The 20,889-nt window shown below is 45.3% G+C and overlaps 1 protein-coding gene across 9 annotated transcripts in view; it reads left to right on the top strand.

Annotated features, from left to right (window-relative positions):
• SPATA13 (spermatogenesis associated 13) overlaps positions 1–20,889 on the top strand; it is a 326,208-nt gene that overhangs the window by 236,173 nt on the left and 69,146 nt on the right. For all 9 annotated transcript variants that reach the window (XM_048845931.2, XM_075127435.1, XM_048845953.2 and 6 more), the window contains one exon: positions 1,763–3,540. In XM_048845931.2, coding sequence (XP_048701888.2) covers positions 1,915–3,540 — 1,626 coding nt within the window. In that variant the 5' untranslated portion in view covers positions 1,763–1,914. The remainder of the gene's footprint in view (positions 1–1,762; positions 3,541–20,889) is intronic.

The following is a 20,889-nucleotide window of genomic DNA, read 5'->3' as shown; positions in this document are numbered from 1 at the left end:
GATTTAAAAACCTCTATTTAAAATTTATCGAAAAGGAGGGACTCAACTTTAAAAGTCTGGATCCAATATTTTTAAAGACTCCTAAAAGCTTAACATTTGGGGTATCTTATGTTTGCTTATAATTTGACATGTACACTGTTTACTATTTATAGTTTGTTTTTCTAAGGGGGAAATGTAACCATTAAAAATCTTAATTCGCTTTTGAATGTACCATACTCCATGTGGCGATAACTGTTTATATGTGCACGGGGTGAGGGAGGGTTGGTACATTTACAACTGGGGCTTCTCCCTTTAATATTCATGGACCTGCCAAGTGTGGAGAGGGGATGGGAATGGTTTGTTTAAATCCTGTGAACGGGGAAGCTTTCTGTCTTCAAGCTGTGCCTACTAAGTGCTTCTTCCCAGCTTCTCTGGTTGCTAGGGGCTTTTACTTCCTGATTCAAATTAGCCTTTAAAGTTCACATGACTACTTGAGACCAAGACCTTACAACAAAAAAGGAGATCAAGCTTCAGAGATTAAGGGGCAGATTGCATGGGCACTTCTTTCATTTAGTATATCTGTACATTTCCTACTTTATTTTATGGCCAAGACCCAGGTATCCAGGAATGGGCTATTTCTGATCCCACTGGCCCTAGCAAAATTTGACAGGACCAAGGAAACTTGTCATTGCTCTCATGGTAAGGGCAGTAGCTGTTTTAGGTTGGGGGTCCCTGAACTTTTTTAATGAATTGTTTACCACCTTTGTTTAATTTCCATCCCTCCCAGCATCCGTGGATAGTATATGAACCAAAAGGTAAGGAAAGCACAGCCCAGTGAACCCTAATTTGTCTATTTTGTAGTACATGAAGTACAACACATGCTACTTCCTCCCATGCTCATCTGCATCACATCCCACCATTGGCTGCCCTAGGTCACTCTTCCAACAATTTTAGAGAAAATTACGTTGGTGTAGATTTGACTGATTTAGGCTTGTCAGCTAAGGAAATTAAAAGACACTTGAGTGCCTCGCATTTATTACTTCAGTGATACTCCATGCATGAGTAAGGTGATCAAAGTTTGGCCCTTGGATAGCAGCAAACTATAGAAAAATATACATGTTGTATTATATCCGTAATATTATAGGAGTAGGTGGCACATGATAAGGAATGTATAAGTCTAAAGGCATTCAGTCTTTTTGATGTGAGTCTTTCCCTTGGTTGCATATATGGTCATGTGTCTTGGAATTCAGGAACTTAGTATTGCGAAGAGAAAAATGGCTGGATCTCTCTCCCTCCCCCCGAATAGTGCTTTGTTTGTTTTTTAAGTTTCTATTTTGCTTCAAGTTAAGTAAAAAAAGAAAGAGCAAGGCAAGTGCTGAAGCACCTGTCACTGTGTTTCAGTTAGAATTTTGTTTCTAGCAATAGTTAGTATAATGTTGTGCTTTAGAGGTGGGGTTATATTTGCTTTAAATGTATTCTTAAACTGGGTAGGATAACTCACATAGCCTTACAGTAGATCTGCTCTTCTAAGGTAGGTTTGATTATTTGAGTCAAATAAACAAAATTGTATGTAAGTTAAATTGGTCTTTTAAATAACTAAACAGAACATAAGTATCCCTTTTGTTGTTTAAAGTGAACTATTAACAGCTTTTTCCGAGCCCCATGATATAGCTTTGTTTCGTTAATATTCCTTGATTTTATTCCTAGGGAACCATGTCTCATTTTGTAGGGAATTCTGTGGGAGGAAAAATGGCTAACTGCTGGCTTTGTTTTCTTGACGCAGGCAGTGAAGTCTGGAGAGCTCAGTTCACACCGTAGATGTGAAAACAAGGCAAGAAGAGGTGCACTAGATGAAGGGCTGGGACAGCTGAGGAAGATGGTATTGTGGATCTGAGCTATAGTACCCTCTTCCCTCATACTTATGGCATTGGGGACATGACAACATTTCAGAATGGCTGTGGAAATGGCACCACTGTTACCTGTATAGTAATGGATAATAAAGAACCAAGAAGTATAACTAGCCATGGGGGATGCAATAGCGACACCAAAACTGAAGAGGAAATACAAGATGACAATCTCAGCCCTTCAAAAATCATGCGCTTTTTCTCTGCCCCTAGGAAACGAACTACCGCCAACTCCGAAAGGCCTCGTTCTCTGATTGTGATGGGCAGCTCTTCAACGTGGAATGCTTTGTCGTCCATTAGAAAAATGGGATCGTTCAAGAAATTAAAATCTTCAGTTCTTCAAGGAATTCAGGCCAGAGAAAGCTCAGATGTCTTAAATGAGAACACTGTGGGAAAACATGTCTCGAATGGTGGAGTGGTGAGAGTTCAGACTAACCGGTATTCTTATTCGGGGCCTTTACATGATTTCCATAATGCAGTGGATGGTTTGGCTTCTGATTGCTCTGATGTAGAGGAAAGTGATGATTCCTTCCTGAGGAACACTCACCGATCACGCAGTATCAGACGCGCCTATGGTGTTGGCCGCATCAATTTATTAGACACTGATAAAATTCAGAGTCAGCAGAACTGCACCAGGCCAACATCTCCCATCACCCAGGAGCCAAAGATCTGTGAAATTTTAGTGAAAGATCCTGAAAACAACAGGATTATCTACAGGAGAAGCAAAAGCACAGATAACTTAAACTTTTTGAAAAAGAGCTCATTCAAACGAAAGTCCACCTCAAATCTCACTGACCTCAAGATTGCAAGTGAAAAGCAAGTGCCACAAAGGACAGTAAGCACTTCCTTTGCTGACTCGGACAAAGCCAGTGGAAACCCAGAGAGACGGTCAAAACGCTGGAAGAGCCCTATCAGAGCAAAGGATTTTGACAGAGTTTTGAAACTTGTAAGCAATGTTACAGATGTTGCATGGAAAAAAGATGGTCCTAAGAGCACGACTCCTCCTCTGAATGAACAAAACCAGAGAACAAGGCCAAACAGCAGACTACATGATGACTATTCCCGCAGGGTTTCTAGTAGCAATGAAAATGACAGACGGAGGTGCATTTCCCCTGTGTGCAGTCCAGATTCTATCTTTTCTGGAACTCCGCATCTTCATAGTCCAACTGTTCCTCAGGATACAGACACTGAAACAAATGTATTTACTGGTGAAACTGACACCCTTAGGACATTATCATGCGTCCTAGATGATGTTAGTTCATCACACGCTTTTGACAACCTTAGTGCACTTCCTAATGAAGTGTTTTATGTAGACTCTGATGAACCAAAAAGTTCCAGTCAGTTTATGTGTGAATCTGAGCAGCCTAGCATTCCTCTTAGGCCCACTGCCCCTAAACCTCAGAGCCCCAGTGCTGAGAAGGTCAAGTGCAATATTAATTTCCATTGCCCAGATCGTCACAGCACGTTGTCACTGAGCTCAATGGAAAGTGAGGAAAGAGTTGAGTTACCTGCCCCGAAGTTGGGGAGAAATCCTGTTTGCTTCCAGGATTCAGTGCAAACTGGGTACTATGATGATGGAAATGAAGACAGTGGCATAAGCAGCCACTCTCAGCTGAGCCTCAATTTAGCTTCTGGTACTGAAGAAAAGAAGGAAGAGGTAAGAAGGAAAACAAACCCCACTATATGTTCGATGTTCATGTTGCAAGGTTTGTTTTATTAATGCAAAAATGACAACCTGAATGCTAGGAGCTGTTGCAGCTTGTTACTGCTAAAATATGCTGACAGCCAGCAAGCAATGATTTTTTTTTTTTTTTAAAGGTTTGGAAGCTAACATCAAATTATTTTTCCCTGTGTACATTAATATTAAAGTGTTGGCAGCAAAGCTGTTCAAGTACATTTTCAAGGGCAGTTTATTATGGCCTGCAGTTATACCACCTTGTGATGTGATCATGTTGGATTTTTCCAAGCTAAGTCAGGACTGGCTGGGTCAGTTCTTGGCTGGGAGATTGCTGAAGAACACTTAAGTGGTGCTCCGTGCAGTCACATCGATTCAGTAGGTCGCACTCTTCCTTTGGACCAGAAAATGTTAATGTTTGTAGAGCACAATGGGGTGAAAGGCACAACGTAAATCAAACCTCCAGTTTGTTTTTACTGTGCATTACTGGCAATGATTGTTGGTAAATTAATAGATAACTACAGGTAAAATAATTGACTGCTTTTGAAATATGCCTCCAAATATTTCATTAATGTTTTTAAAATGATGGGTGGAGACTTAATATGTTGCTACTAACTATAATGGATTTCATTGCGCCTTGTTAAAAACTTACCACTGTCAATGGATGTGGCCAGTTATATTGCTGCATTTTTGAGTAAATGGGACACAGTTAAGGCCTTATGTACAGCGGGGGTTTTGCACTTGTGCAGCTACATTGATATGGCTGCATCAGTGCAGAACTCTAGTGTAAGACATCCTGCAACCTGTTTAAACTGTGACTTGCCTCATTTTCAAAGTACAACTGGCACAAGTCATGGTTTAGGCTGACACAGCACATCTGTGCTAAGGGTATACAACTACATTGGTTTAACTGCACCAGTGCGCCCAAAACAAAACATTGTACCTAACCTCTCTAGCTTTTATATCCCAGATGAAAAGTTTATAAAATCAGAAGACTGATATGTTCTGTTGCCTCCTATTTGTCAGAATGAACCTTATACTGTCTACAAAAATGTGGAGTGCCTTGCGTTAGTTCTTGTCAACTGCTGGAAATGGCCCACCTTGATTATCACTACAGAAGGTCCTCCCTCCCCACCCCCCTCCTGCTGGTAATAGATCACCTTACCTGATCACTCTCCTTACAGTGTGTATGGTAACACCCATTGTTTCATGTTCTCTGTGTATATAAATCTCCCCACTGTATTTTCCACTGAATGCATCCAATGAAGTGAGCTGTAGCTCACGAAAGCTTATGCTCAAATAAATTTGTTAGTCTCTAAGGTGCCACAAGTCCTCCTTTTCTTTTTGCATTAATTATAAATCACAAAAGTCTCAGCTAGTCAAATTATAGATTTGAGATGGGTGAGGATTTCTTATGTTAATGAGGCCTGATGCTTTTTTGCAAAAAAGTGACTGTAAATATTCATTACAAGCATCATCATTCTTCTGGACAAAGTAATACAATTAAAAATAGCTTAGATTACTGTTTCAGAGGAACAGCCGTGTTAGTCTGTATTCGCAAAAAGAAAAGGAGTACTTGTGGCACCTTAGAGACTAACCAATTTATTTGAGCATGAGCTTTCGTGAGCTACAGCTCACTTCATCTGAAGTGAGCTGTAGCTCACGAAAGCTCATGCTCAAATAAATTGGTTAGTCTCTAAGGTGCCACAAGTACTCCTTTTCTTTTTTTAGATTACTGTGATACTCAGAACTATGGTAAAATTGGGAAATGACATGTAATAATGTATATGCATCAGGGCAGTAGAAGAGTTTCTCATTAGAAGTTCTTGGGATGCCCAAACCAGTCCGCTTCATTCTGCAATTTTCACACCCAGCGTGTGTGTGTGTGCAGAGATGCTTTTTAACAGCCTGAAGACATGAGAATGCTAATGTATGTCAGTTGCAGTTCCTGGAAACTATATGTAGCAGTTAAATGACAGAATTAATGCTACCTAGCTGCCATCTAGTGGTGAACTATAACAATGACATCATCAAGCACTGAATCCAAACTCCTGCCTTCCCCTCTCAAAATAACTTTGCACTGCTGTAAAGATGTGGGTTTCAATGTGTGTGTACATCAGCCGTACAGGTTATTACTAAATTATATTTAATATTGCATTATGTCCTGTTTTGACACTTACCTAAAAATAACCAAATCTTGGTGTTAATATTGACTATGATTTTTACTCATGAGGTTGTAAAGTACTTCTGTGAGTTTTCTTTGCAGTTTATCTCCTCCTTCAGTTGTCTAAACTGAAATGCACACCCTGCACTAGTGGTAGTTGTGTATTTTGAGACATATCATCAGATGGTAATAGCCATGAGAGGCAGATGAAGAACCCAGGAAAATCTAATGGAGTTTCTGACTAATAGCCCTCTTAGCCTCAGAGCATCCATGCCCATGCCTGCACAAAAGAAATGTTTCTGTCTCTGTGAGAAGGATACAGGCATGGAGTGGGAGCTAATAATGCAAGGAGCAGTGTTAACTTGGTGGATAGCTGGATACAAATAATGAGTGGAACTTGCCCTCCAGGGTGAGTGGAAACTTTCTCTTCCCTTCTATTCCTATCTACTCCTCACTGCATCCAGAGCCATAAAATCATAGCCACTCCGAGGTTTGGTCTACACTACCAACTTATGTTGGTATAACTACATCACTCACGGTGTGGATTTTCTGCACTCCTGAGTGACATAGTTATACAGGCCTAACCTCTGGTGTAGACAATGCTATGTCAACGGGAGGGCTTCTGCTGTCGACATAGCTACTGCCTCTTGGGGACGAGGTTTGCTTACGCTGGCTGGAGAAGCTCTCTCATCAGCATAGATAGTGTGTCTTCACTAAGTGCTACAGTCAGTGTAGAAAGAAAAGGGAGTACTTGTGGCTCCTTAGAGACTAACAAATTTATCTGAGCATAAGCTTTCGTAAGCTACAGCTCACTTCATTGGAGGTGAGCTGTAGCTCACAAAAGCTTATGCTCAAATAAATTTGTTAGTCTCTAAGCTGCCACAAGTATTCCTTTTCTTTTTGCGAATACAGACTAACACGGCTGCTACTCTGAAACCAGTCAGTGTAGACAATCCCTGAGTTGCCATGGAAGAGAGAGCATGCTCTGCTTTCTTCCTCTTATTCCTTTGGAAGGCTTTGTTCCTCTTTCCTGTCCTCCACGTTTCCCAGCAGAGTGGAGCTATGGCATTAGCTTTGTGCCCAAGTTTACAGTCTTCTCAGATGTCAGAAATACTATAAATCTGTGCTTATTCAGCCAATAGGCTCTACCCTGAATGCCACGTGGCATCATGCTGGTTTGAACTTTTGACTAGGATTCCTTCTTGGCTTTGCTTTCTACCTGTCCATTACAGCATTGCATTCTCTCCCCCCCCCCCCCCCCAAAAATGCCCGTGTGGCAGTTTTAGAGCATTCAGAATAAGCTATCATTTAAGATGTAACTTTAGATAGCACAAGCACACAAATCTTAGGATGGAGTCCTAATGATAAATACAACACGCTGATGGGCAAGCCTCCAAAGGTTCAGAATTTCACTGTATCTTATCTGTACACTTATGCAATGCATCCCTTAGGATTCTGTGATCACAATTAAATATACAATATACATCATGCTGAACAGAGATGCGCCCAGGCAAAACCCACAGTGCCCCAGCAAATTTGGGGAAAGTTCATATTCAGATTCTAACTTCGTGATACAGGCCTATATCTAATATAGTCTAGTCTGAAACTTAGGTAGACTATCTAAGCATAATCGACCTGTTCCTTTGCCTCAGGCCCCAAGCTGTTCTTAGGTAAGTTAGTTTGAGATAAACCCCTGAAAGTTACCTAAATGCTTGTTACCTAAATGGTTTGGGTATACCTTTTAGGAAGGTCAAAACACCTCAACGGATAGTTTTACGTTGAGGAATTGCCTTGATATGGGGCAGAGGGAATGAGATACCTACTTGAATAATCTATTTGTCTTCTAACAGACAAATCTGCATCATCATACTTACTAGCACTATTGCTCATAGCTCTGCTACAGCCTTTTCTGGATCTGTTGTTCTTTCTCTTCCTTTTCCAGCATCTGATTGTTTCCTTCTCCCATAAGTTGGGTGACAAGGACATAGCGCACTTTTCCCAAATGTGTTTTTGCTTGCAGTGAGTTATGGGTGATCTAAGCCATGAGACTACAAGCTGTTCTGCAGAGGCAAACTCTTGCACCCGGGAGAAGCACCTTGAAGTCAAGTGTCAGCCTGTGCAGATCAGCATGAAGGATTGGGGCCCTACTCAGCTACTAAATTCAGGAAGCAGAAGGTTATGAGGCAATCTCTCTCTCTCTCTCTCTCTCTCTCGTTTTGGGTACTCCCTAGAGCATGTATCTGTGTCGATTTCACTACAGATGTCCACTGTGTTTCGTGGATCGGTGGGCAGTAAGGGCTATCCTGCAAACCCCTACTCCTGGCAGTCCTTACCCAAGTACTTCCAACCAAGCTGAGGGGCAACTCATGTTTGGCTAATGTAGATCAACTATAGTACTAAAAACAGAGTACTTATGTGAGCAAGGGTTTGCAGGATCTGTCCCTTAATGGAAGAGATTTCCTTGGTGTCTCTACATGTCCAATCTGAGCACCTTGTTTCTCTTAAACTCAGCTGACTCCTGTGTTCTTTTTAGCTTTCTCATTTTCAAAGGACTGGCAAAAGTTGTTTAAAGGTCAAATAGATTAGTGTTGGGATATTTCTATACTACAATGACACCATAGTATAGCTGCTTCTTGTATTGACTGAGGGGTTTTTCTGTCAATGTAGTTAATCCATCTCTTTGAGAGAGGGTAGTTAGGTTGACAGAAGAATTCTTCCATCAATTTAGCTCCTCTATAGCGGGGTTTCTGTTGACCTATGTTCACAGGGTGTGAAATTTTTCAGAGCCCTAAGTGTAGCTAGGTTGATCTCATTTTTAGGTGTAGATTAGGCCTTAGTTGCCCTACCCAGTCAATTAGTAAGTACTTATCAGAGAACTAGCAAATAAACTCCATGAAACTTTGTTAATCTATATCCGTGACTAGAACTGAAAATTAAGGCCTTGTCTACACGTGTAAATTGGCCTGATTTAACTAAATTGGCACAACTTCCCTGTGGGGACACTTAAATCAGCTTACGTCAGTTTTTTCAGCTATAACTGAGAGTGACTTAATAGTGTCCACACAAGAGGATTGCATCAATGTAACTAAATCTGTTTAGTTAAATTGGTGACGTTTCTGTGTGTAGACAAGACCTAAATTCCCCCCAGATACCAGGATTTTGCTGCCCTTGCTGAGATCTAGTTTCCTGTGCATTATGCTTTTCTGTAGCACTTGTAGCAGACATTTTTTCTTTTGACTGGCATCCGTGTATGATTAAGTATAATGATGTGTTCGGAATATTTCCAGTGCTCTTGGCCTCTCTAAAGATGAACCCTATGGAAGATGTGGAAATGACAGAAGTGTTAAATGACTTGTTTTAGTTTTCACCAAAAAGGTTTGTAGCAATAGTGAATGCCAGTGGAAAATGAGTTGGGATCAGAGGCTAAAATAAGGAAAGAACAAGTTAAAAATTAATTCGACAAGTCCGATGTCTTCAAGTCACCAGGGCCTGATGAAATACATTGTAGAACATAGGTTCTGACTCCATGGGTGCTCCAGGGCTGGAGCACCCACGGAAAAAAATGAGCAGGTTCTTAGCACCCACTGGCAGCCAATCTCTCCCCTTCCCCCACCAGTACCTCCTGTTTGCCAGCGGCTCTGCCAGTCAACTTGTCCCCCTCCCTCCCTGTGCCTCCTACCCACCTTACCAGCTGTTCCGTGGCATGCGGGAGGGAGGGGGAGGTGCGGGGATGGGGCATGCTTGGGGAAGGGGGCAGGAAGAGGCAGGGCAGGAGAGGGGCATTACATGAAGTGGTGGAATGGGGGCAGGGCTGGTGGCAGGATGGGAAGTGGCGGGGGTGGGAGCTTGGGGGAAGGGATGGAGTGGGGGTCGAGCACCCCGCAGGACAATTGGAAGTCTGCGCCTGTTTTCTAGAATACTCAAAGAGCTGACTGAGGAGGTATCTGAGCCATTAGCGATTATCTTTGAAAAGTCATGGAAAAGGGCAAGATTCCAGAGGACTGGAAAAGGGCAAATATAGTGTCCATCTATAGGAAGGAAATCAGGACAACGTGGGGAATTACAGATCAATCAGGTTAATTGTAGTACCCAGAAAGATAATGGAGCAAATAATTAAGCAATCAATTTGCAAACAAATAGAAGATAATATGGTGATAAGTAACTAGCACCATGGAAGAACAAATCATGTCAAACCAACGTAACTGCTTTCTTGGAGGGGGCGGAGGGAGGGAAAATCGGTAGATATGGTAGATCTTGACTTTAGTAAGGCTTTTAATACTGTCTTGCATGACCTTCTCATAAACAAACTAGGGAAATACAACCTAGATGGAGTTACTATAAGGTGGGTGCATAACTGGTTGGAAAACAGCTCCCAGAGAGTAGTTACAGTGGTTCACAGTCAAGGTGGAAGGGCATATCGAGTGCGGTCAAACAGGGATCAATTTTGGGTCTAGTTCTGTTCAATATCTTCATCAGTGATTTAGATAATGGCATAGAGAGTACACTTATAAAGTTTGCAGATGATACCAACCTGGGAGGGACTCAAGTGCTTTGGAGGCCAGTATTAAAATTCAAAATGAGCTGAAGAAAACAGGATGGAATTCAATATGGACAAATGCAAAGCACTCCACTTAGGAAGGAACAGTCAGTTGAACACATACAAAATGGGAAATGATGGCCTAGGAAGGAGTACTGTAGAAAGGAATCTGGGGGTCATAGTGGATCACAAGCTAAATATAAGTCAACCATGTAACACTGTTGCAAAAAAAGCAAACCTCAGTCTGTGATGTATTGGCAAGACACAAGAAGGAATGCTGCTCTACTCCCAGTTGAGGCCTAATCAGCATGAGTATTGTGTTCAGTTCTAGGGTCTGAATTTCAGGAAACGTGGACAAATTGGAGAAAGTCCAGAGAAGATCAATAAACGTGATTAAAGGTCTAGATAAAATGACCTATGAGGGAAGATTGAAAAACTTGGGTTTATTCAGTCTGAAGATGAGAAGACTGAGAGGGGACATAACAGTTCTCAAGTACGTAAAAGGTGGTTACAAGGAGGAGGGAGCAGAATTGTTCTCCTTAACCTCTGAGGATAGGGCAAGAAGCAATGGACTTAAATTGCAGCAAGGGAAGTTTAGATTGGACATTAGGAAAAACTTCCTGTCAGAGTGGTTAAGCACTGGAATAAATTGCCTAGGGAGGCTATGGAATCTCCATCCCTGGAGATTTTTTTGAGCAGGTTGGACAAACACCTCTGAGGGATGGTCTATCTAGAAGATACTTAGTTCTGCCACAAGTGCAGGGAACTGGACTAGATGACCTCTCGAGGTCCCTTCCAATACTACAGTTCTATTATTCTAAGATGCACACATTATTATAAATAGTAACAGACATACAGCACTTTACTGGCTTGATTGTGGACTCACACATACCACTGAAGTTGCTGAAATTAGTTGCTGTTCTAAATTTGTCACAGCAGAGGAGACCAAACTCTCTGATGCATAGGCTCTGTCTACCAGAAGCATGACAGCACAAACTACTCCATTTAAGCAGCCTTAGTGGTAATTTGGGGAAACTGTACATCAACTTTATTATAATCCAAGCACAGTGCTCTACCTGCAGGACAATGAAGAATTATAAATCTAAAATATAGCAATTGCAGCTCTGTGTAACTAAGGTTGAGTGATGCTTTTAGTCTACAGGTTAACTATTCTATGTGCTCTAAAATCCACGTGCTGACTTGGACTGTGTTGAAATGTGCTGTGCCTCATGAGGGTGCAGGACAGGGTTAGTGACCCAAAGTTGTAGTCATCTGAGCAATTGGCTCCTGAGATATAGCCCCCTCCAAAATCAGTTGTTTACAAAATCACCTTGTTGTTCTTATGTTTTATTGTACACATTTGGGGTTCAAACCATGGCTCTAATCCTCCAGGTTGGCACATACTAGTCATGCCTAAGGCATGGTTTACACCTAAAATGTAGATTGACCTAGCTACATTGCTAAGGGCTGTGAAAAATTTCACACCCCGTGCGCTGTAGTTAGGTCAATCTAATCGTCACTGTAGATGGAAGAATTATTCTGCCTGCCTACCTACCACGTCTCAGAAAGGTGGATTATGTACATCAACAGAAACACCTCTTCCCTTGATGTAGGAAACATCTATGCTACAGTGGCAGCACATCTGCAGCGCCATAGCTGTGTCACTTTAGCTGCTGCAGCATAGATATACCTAAGAGAGTGAAATGCACATGTGTAGCAAGACAAGACTCCGTTCACAGCTAGAAGATTTGCAGGCAGTCTGTTGTCACAGTAACTGGGAGGCTCAAGGTGACATGTTGTGGTTATTGAACTTGAGCTGCACCCAGGCACTGTGGATTTGAGCCCTACCCTTGGCAGCTTTGAGAGAGCATGTGCTGTGCACACCAGTTGCTCTCTACCTGCATTCAACAGGGGCTCCTTTTGGAAGTCTTGCCCTGAGACCAACATTTCTGGTTTAAGAGCAATATTTTAAAGTGCTCTAAATCCTATGTGCAGACTCTGACTTTGCTTTACAAATATTGTCAAAGCAATTAGCATTAATTAAATAGATGAAAGAGCCAAGGGTAATGCGGGCACAGCTCATGTCCTTCACTCTTTCCTGAACAGTAGAACTGAATGTGATCAAAGAAAAGCAAGTTGCAGGGTCTTTTGGTCAAGGGTTTCATGCTATACATTCCCCACAACGTGAGCTGCTCATAATATTTTCAGATCATTATAATTCTTTTGGTGCCAAGCTAGGGAATAAGCAGGATTGGGGCAGTGAGTGGGACTGTGGGGTGCATTGGATCAGTGCAGGGAGTGTAGAGTTTGGGAGGATGCAGGCTGATGGCTCTGCCCCTTTGCCAACCTTAGGGCTGTTCTCCAGCACAGCTGTTAAGGGGCCAGCATATCCCTTCACAACAATCCTCAGCAGTGCAAGGATCATTCAAAGGCCATGTTTTTGAAAACCCAGTTCAGTGGCTAGAGCTCCGATGGAGAACTGAGTTTCCAGAAAAATAGTTTTTCTACCTCAATGAATAAGGGATGGTCTTCAGAGGGACTTTGCGCACTGGGAGCTGAGATGTGCTGACAGAGTAGGAACATAGTGGGGAAGGGGGAAAGCTGAGCATATTGACAGTGACATGCTCCGGGAAAGGGAAGTGGAGTCATCTGTGCCCTCCCTCCCCCCCCTTCCCCAAATGGCTCCTCCTGCCTGTCTCCAGCAGTGAGGGAGTGGTTCTAGGCTCACTCTTCCCTCCTGATAATGGTGCTTCTGGAGGGAGAGTGAGGGCAGAGGAGTTGTGGGTAAGCTGTGTGGTGGAGGATATAAAAGTGCTTCAGCTCAGCCCCGCTGAATGTCCTCCCTTCTATACCTGCCCCCTTTCTGTCTCCCTTTCAAAACATGCCCCCACAGTGCTGAGCTTAGGATGCGGAGCTGGGAATGAGCATGTTCAGTGCATGGAACAGGCACACAGTGCAGAGAGGAGTTAGGGAGCTGAGAACAGGCAAGCTTATGGCATAAAACAGGCACACATACAATGCATAGATGAGTGAGGAGTGGAATGCACATGTTCAGTGTGTGGTATAGTATACAGCGCTGAGATTGTAGTTTGCAGCTGATAACAGCCAACCACATTGCTGAAACCAAGGCCTCATCTACACGAGAAAATTGTCAGCTTATCTATATCACTCAGAGGTGTAGGTAAGATAATCTAACCCCCACTGTAGACAGTGCTAGATTGATAGAAGAATTCTTCTGTCAATCTAGTGTCAAAGTTTGACTCAGATTCACAATTTATCAGACCATTCTGTTTTATTAGCAAAGCTGCTCTGCTAATACATTTAGAAGTGAGCCCCCCGAGTGCGGCTTGTCTTTTAATTTATACAGTTTTTTGGAGAACAAGTTACAGAGAAGTTACAGACAAAAGAAGAAAAAGATTTTAGTCACCACCCTTCGAGATCCCTGAGACCAGTCACGTATCTTCAATTACCTGCCACCCTTAACCATCTCCTTTAACAGCTTCCAGTTAACTTAACTAATTGCCCTTCACACCTTCCATTCTGATGCCTGCTTCTTAGACGTGCTGGCTCTATCTTAATTGCTTCTCCATTCAAAAGCTAACTGTCCCTACGTGTGCTCCCTCAGATACTTTGTAACATGTTTTGGCATGCCCTCTCATATACAATGTATCCAGCATGTCCCCTTATACAATGTTATACTTCCACACTAGCTACCCATCTCTCATGGATGTGGAATGCCTATGCTGATGGGAGGGATTATCCCTCCCATCAGCATAGGTAATGTCTACACTGATGTGTTCAGTGGCCCACTGTAGATATACCCCAAGGAGGGAGGATGGAAACATCGGCTGAGATGCATGAAGCGGTTCACACCTCTCAGAACTGCTGTTTCAGGCTGTATTCCTCTCCTGGGCCACTTCATACCTCTCTTATGGCACGTCTTCACTGGCAACGTTAAAGCACTGCTGTGGCAGCGGTTTAACGTGGCTTGTGTAGTTGCGGCATAGCATTGGGAGAGAGCTCTCCTAGTGCTCTAAAAAACCCACCTCCACAAGGGGAATAGCTACCAGAGCTGGGAGTGCAGCTACACTGGCTCTTTACAGCGCTGAAAATTGCAGCAGTGGGTGGGGTGAGGATAGGGGTGCTTTCACACCCCTGAGCGAGAAAGTTGCAGTCCTGTAAAGTGCCAGTGTAGACAAGCCCTTAGCCTCCCATTCTACTAAGAGTCAGCTGTAGCTGCAGATTCAAGGATGGGGAATGGAAGGGATGTAGAAATGCCAATGGGGGGGGGGCTATATGCTGCATGGGACAATGGGGCAAAGGCCTTGGTTGAGAAGGAAAGATACTGTTCTCCTTTCACTTGTTTAAAGTTAGGGTAACCTATGTGCAATAAAATGTTCAATATATTTTGAAATAACCCATGTCTGTGTTTCCTCTCCCGACCCAGTGAGCATCTCCATGTTAAAAATAATAATAAAAAAAATTCCATAGTATGACTATTATCACCGTTAAATGATAACAAAGTGTGCAGGCAGTGGTAGGACCATTTATGAACCAAATAGCATCTGTTATCTAGCCTCATTTTCACCAAGAAACCCCCATAATAACCATACTTCCCTATCTCAACACTATCCCCTACAAATATAAAGTCTTTTTTCTGTAAAACAAAGAAAACATCACCACAGCAACACCACCTAGGAAATTTACTTACAAAAATCTTCATTAAAGCAGTTAAGGTTGCGCGGCGGTGTCTTATGCCCTTCCACAATGTCTAGTTCCCCTGAACGAACATCTGACAACCAGGAAATGAATAATTAAGGTGCACACCACGCCCACAATGCAATCTGAACTCCTCCCTCTGTGAGCAATGCCCAGCACACCAATAACACACATGCTACAACGACCCATACAGATGCTACAGGACATTGGGGAATAGAGCATATGAGCTCTGTAAGAGAAAGTCTAACTCCTCTGTGCAAAGGCAAACTTTGGGTTTATGTCAAGCATGGCAAACAGGAGCTGCCTACACTCAAACACTGAGTCTACTTCACGCAAACCACCTTAGACTTGCAAAATTTTACCACCCCTTCACTTTTGCCCAAAGGTCGTTTCTGAGACACTGCCTTCATTTACCTATTGTTAACCATAGAGACCACAGCCATGTATGCCACTAGACAGCTGACAATCAGCGCACCTCTACTGATACAGCCTACAGAACACACTGCTGAAATGAGGCAAACTTGATCCCTCCAGGTGTGCACGCCTGTTCTCATAGCACACTAACATCTCTTCCAACCCACTCCAACTAATCCCTCCACCATTCAATACAGCTACACGTAACCCAGTGAATGCAGCCAGAGCATGTGCAGATAAATGCTGCAGTTACCTTTCGAATACAACACAAACAATAGCACCTTCTCATTGTCCTCTTTCATATCTACATATGGCATTGATATTACCGAACCATTCTCAGTGGCTATTTCCAGCTCCAAGGGGGACAGATAAGGTTGCGTTGCAGGGTTGGTGTGTGCCTTAACTCTTCATTTCCTGGCTGTCAGAGGTTTGGGTTCAGCTGATTGTGAAGTTCTGAAGATTTGCAATTCCAGGTAATTTTTAAGGGGCTCCTGTGACCTCACAGCTAAACACAAGCACTCCCGGAGTTGCTGCACGCAGTTTCCTGTCTGGCCTATTGAGGCTGCTGTGCTGCTTACACGGTTAGATGCGTCTGTGGCAACTGAGAAATCGGGATCGTCTGGCTTGCTGACGGCTTTTGAAAATTCTGTCGAGAGCGGCAACAGCACGTTTTTGATCAGTGCCTCCGCTTTAGTTCTGTGACAGCCGATGTGCTTCGCAATCGTTGAATCTGGATACAAGATAGGCGCCGATTTCAGATCACAGACACACAGGCAATAGGAGTGCTGATGGAGTACTGTGTGGTAAACTTGAGTTAGCTCAGCAGCAATGACCTTTGGCCTGCTGAAAAAATTTGAGACCAGAGTATTGCTCTTGGGAGTCTTGGTGTTTTGTTCATGATTTTTTGAATCGGCATGATGCCTAACATCAGACTCACTGCCACGGCGAATGCTAAATTCCTTCCTGCAGGCTTTACGAAAGGCTTTTGAATCACACCCATAGGATTTCCGAATCTGGGTGTAAGTGTTTTCCCATTCTGTCCTGTCTCTGCACTGTCTTTTTTGTTTTTTGGTAGTTGGCTCCTCACTTGCCATTGCCGTTTTGGGCGGGGTTTTTGGCGGAAGACCGTTAGCTAGATAGCTAGCAACTGAAAAGAACCGCGCAGTCTCTGTGCTTCTTCTGTGTTGTTACGAGCCCACTGTAGTTTGTGCTATGGTACGCACTGTGGTTCAGAACTGTAAACTACATATCCCTACGTTAAATTGTGTTACTCCTGAAAACAACCTGAAAAACCAAAACTGCCAGCAGATCACAGAGCGCAATCGGGTTTAACCAATAGGACATCCCCAATCGACTAATTTTCTATTTCACAACCAAGTTTTAAATTTTACCTGATTTTTACCTAAATTTTATTGGGACAAATGGTGTCCTGGTCATACATCAATCAGAGGCACACCCCCAGGTGCAGGTCCTGCTCCCCAGTGTGGGCAAAGTAACCTGTGCAGCAGCATAACTGTGCTCAGCCCCAGCCTGCCCTGGACGGAATCCGCACTTGCAGAGCTCTAGCCGCAGCCCTGCCCCCGGCATGGCTAGGCACCTCCTTTCCCTGGCTCCGCCATGAGCTCGGTGGGCTGGTCTGCACACACTCTGCTGGGGGGAGGATGCAGCTATTACCTCTGCGGGGCACCTACTCCCGCCTCCCCTGGGCAAAAACAGGTGGGGAAAGAAAAGCTTGGAAATGGCAACTCCAATTCTAGCCACCTCCCCCATGAACTCAGAGCCGCGTCTAATTTCAGAGCCAGCAGTTCTAGCCCTTCCACTGCATCCACAGAGCTGGCTACAGGGGACTCCCTGCTTGGCTCTGCTAGCCAGGGCTCCCTACGAGCTACCCTGCCCAGCCCTTCTTAAGAGCACCCTGAGTGCAGAGCCCTGGGTGCCGAGAGCCATTGGAGCACTTCAGCCCTGGGGCTGGGCTGAGGGTCAGCAGCTGCCCGGGCTCAATTGGCTGGGGTGGGTTTTCCTCCCTGTTGTCATTGCAGAGTGAGTCTCCTGGATGGCAGAGTTTTCTGGGGGTGCTGCCCCGCCCCTTAAAATAAATAGGCGACTTCAGTTCACTTTGGATCAGTCGGATCCCAAAGCTCCTTTACCAAGAGCGCGTTTGGATCCAGTGCAGCACTAAGCCTGGTTGCAAAGAGCTGGCAGATGACAGCTGAATTGAAGCGTGACTTTTGTTTCCAGCCTCAAGGAAAGGGCAGCTCTTTCCAGTACCAGCTTTACAATGGCAACTCAGTGACGTCAGGCCCACACTCAGAAGGGGCCTTGGTGTGGCCTGCTCAGCTTGCGCAGCGGTCCCAGGCCCCACCAAAGCCGCTGTTTCCTCTCTGTCCCCTGACCCCTCCCCCCGTCTGCTTGATGCACAGGGGGTCAGGACACTCGGTGCAGAGCCCACTCCTGCCCTTGGAGCATTAGTAGCCTGAGCACGCTCTGCTACACTCCCGGTGCGTGTGCATTCCGAGGTGCCGGCACGAGGCCCTTGGCGGCAGTGTGGGGGCATGCACCGAGGAGGGGGTGAGGTTCAAATGTGCACACAGCAGGCAGCCTTCCCCCTCCCAGAGCGAATGAGACTCCGCTGGCGAAAGGCAGCGGTGGTATGAGCCTGAGAGCTTCAGATCCCGTGGCAGTCCATGTGTGGGGAGGACTGCTCCTCTCCCCCCGCTGCCTCACACAGCCAGCACCCCGCGGACTCTGCCCCCCACAGGCTCCATCCCCTGCTTCGGGGGCTCCAGCGGCCCCCACCCCAATTGGCTCCATCCCCCCTTTGCAGTGCCCCCTGTGGGCCCCCCATTTTCATGGGCTCCAGCCTCCTAAATTCATGGGCTCCAGCAGGCGCTCCCCTCCTCAGGGCTCCCCGCTTCCTGGGCTCCATTCTCCGCCTCCCTGTGCTTTTCACACTGTCCCCTCTTGGAGTTCTCTCTCCCCGCTACACCCACAGGCTTTATTCCTCCCCAACCTATTTCTTTCCTTGGACATATACTGGTGACGATGTGGGCTGGGGCTCCTTCCTGGAGCTGTCCATCCATCCCAGCGCCTCAGGGTGCATGTGTGCCACACACACACACAATCAGGTGTGGTGGTTGCTTTGTGTGTCCCCAGAGAGCTGGTGAATCCGGATCCATACAGAACAGCCTGCCTCCTGCATGCCATGCAGTGAGTGGTGGTTTTGTTTGGCTCCTCTCTGCCCTGACCAGACCCCAGAGTAGCTGCAGCTCCAGATAGTTTCTGATGCCCGCCCCCTGTGGGGCCCTGCCTGCCTCCCCAGAGCTGAGCCACCTGGGACCAGTGCAGAAGTGGGGTCAGTCTCGGCCAGTGTGGGGTGGCTTGGCTGGGCCCCTCTAGGCAAGTGGGTCCTGAGGGAGCCTGGCAAGGGTGGGGGCAGGCCCTGGCCTGGTTGATCGCGCTGCTCCCAAGGGGCCAGAGTGATTTCCTGCGGGACCAGCCCTGGCCATGCTACTGGCTCAGTCCAGCTGACAGTCACCTCACCTCCCAGCAGGCGTGGTGAGTGCGGCCAGGGCAGGGCGTGGGGGAGTGAGTGTCCGGGAGGTCTGTGGTGTGGTGCTGGGTTGTGAGGGGATTGAGGGCAGTGCAGCAGTGTGGGAGGTTTGTGTTTTGGTGTGCTAGGCAGTGGAGGGCCTGTTGGGGGTGCTGGGCAGTAGGGGAGATTTGTGTGTTGGGGCGCTGGGTAGTGGGGACCTGTGTGGGGCACTGTGTAGTTGTGGTGGTGGGGCTGTGGGGAAGGGCACTGGGTAGTGGGGGAGGGGAAGATCCGTGTCCTGGCGGCACTTACCTGGGGCAGCTCTCAGGAAGCACCTGGCAGGTCCTTCTGGTTCCTGGGGTCAGGAGCAGCCAGGGGGGTCTCCACGTGCTGCGTCTGCTACAAGTGCTGGCTCTGCAGCTCCCATTGGCCAGAAACCATGCCAATGGGAGCTGCGGGGGCAGGACTTGTGGGTAGCGCACAATGCCCCCAGTCACTCCTGATCCTAGGAGCCAGAGGTACCAGGCGTGAGCTGGGTCCCGCCAGCGCTTATCTGGGACAGCTCCTGGAAAGCGGCCAGCAGGGTCAGGTTTGGCCAGGGAGGTCTGCGCCCCGCCCCCACAGCTCCCATTGCCCGCGACAGAGCCAGCGTTCATGGTGGGTGCAGCACCCCCACGGCTGCCCCTATGCCTGGGGGTTGCAGAGTCCTGATGGCCACTTCCCGGGAGCTGTGCAGAGCCAGGTAGGGAGCCTGCCAGCTAGGGTGACCAGTCCACTCCAGCCCCACACCAAAATATCGGGACAAATGGCATCCCAACCATAGATTGGTCGAGACATGGGACAAACAACTAAATATTGGATCAGTCCCAATTTTATCTGGACGTCTGGTCACCGTAGCCCCAGCACCTCTTTCATGACAAATTAAGCACTGCGTGCAACCCCATTTTCTTCACTGTGGTTTCATAAGCATGACTAGCAATTAAACCAGTGCAAAACATTTTTAATGTAGACAAACCCTAAGAGTAGAATTTGATCTCTGTGTTCAGCTAAACACCCTTCCCCCCCCCCACCCCCACCCCCCACATATGGTGGGTGGATCCTAAAGATTAAATCACATATTGATTGCACTTCCTAGGAAAGACCGATTTCATTCCAGTGCTTTAAAAGCCTTCCTTGTTTTAAATGACAGTACTGATGGTGGAGAGTTGGGAGGGGAGAGAAAGGATATGCTTGTGGGAGTTGCATTTAACCATAAGGGAAACCTGAACACTTTTATCTTGTGTATGAAATGGGAATGTTTAATGCGGATGATTAAATCATGGTAAAAGATGCAAACAAAATCTTGATTGTTGTAGTTTCTGTCTAAAGTAAAAAATACTCACCTGTATGGTAACAATTGGTATATTGACTATGCCAACACTAAAATCTAGTGAAAATTGCCTGTCTTCCAGACTTAGTCAACTGTGAGTTATTGGACACTGGTATCATTTCAGGCTTATTGTAGGAATGATTGTTGCTCCTGAAATTTTGAAAGAATGCAGCAGCTTTGTGTTTTCTGAAATTGAAAACTTGCACAGTAGTCAGTTTGATTATATCATTCAACCCTTTACTCCTTTGTAAATAAACTATTAATCATGTCCATCAAATATAAAATGACAGTTGTGACCTTAACAAGCAGTGATAATGTGTGTGTGAGCTTCAGCTAAAGTTTCCTGCCATTGTTTAGCAACAAGAAAAAGAGCAAAGGTTAGCTCCTGTAATTTAACTGGGTGGAGACACTTTATCTGACCTTTTCACTGTTAAGTGTAGATGATAAAATTATTTATGACCACATTGTTTCCACATGTTCACGTACATTGTGCCGGGGCATATGGCTTTTAAAACCTATTCTGACATTACTATTGACTTCTTAGTATTTGTCAGCTCTCAGACTCCACAGGAACATGGAGTACTTAAATAGTCAGC

Source organism: Caretta caretta, chromosome 1, assembly GCF_965140235.1.
Source record: "Caretta caretta isolate rCarCar2 chromosome 1, rCarCar1.hap1, whole genome shotgun sequence".
Taxonomy (NCBI): Eukaryota; Metazoa; Chordata; order Testudines; family Cheloniidae; genus Caretta; species Caretta caretta.
This window is presented reverse-complemented; position numbering and strand designations above follow the sequence as displayed.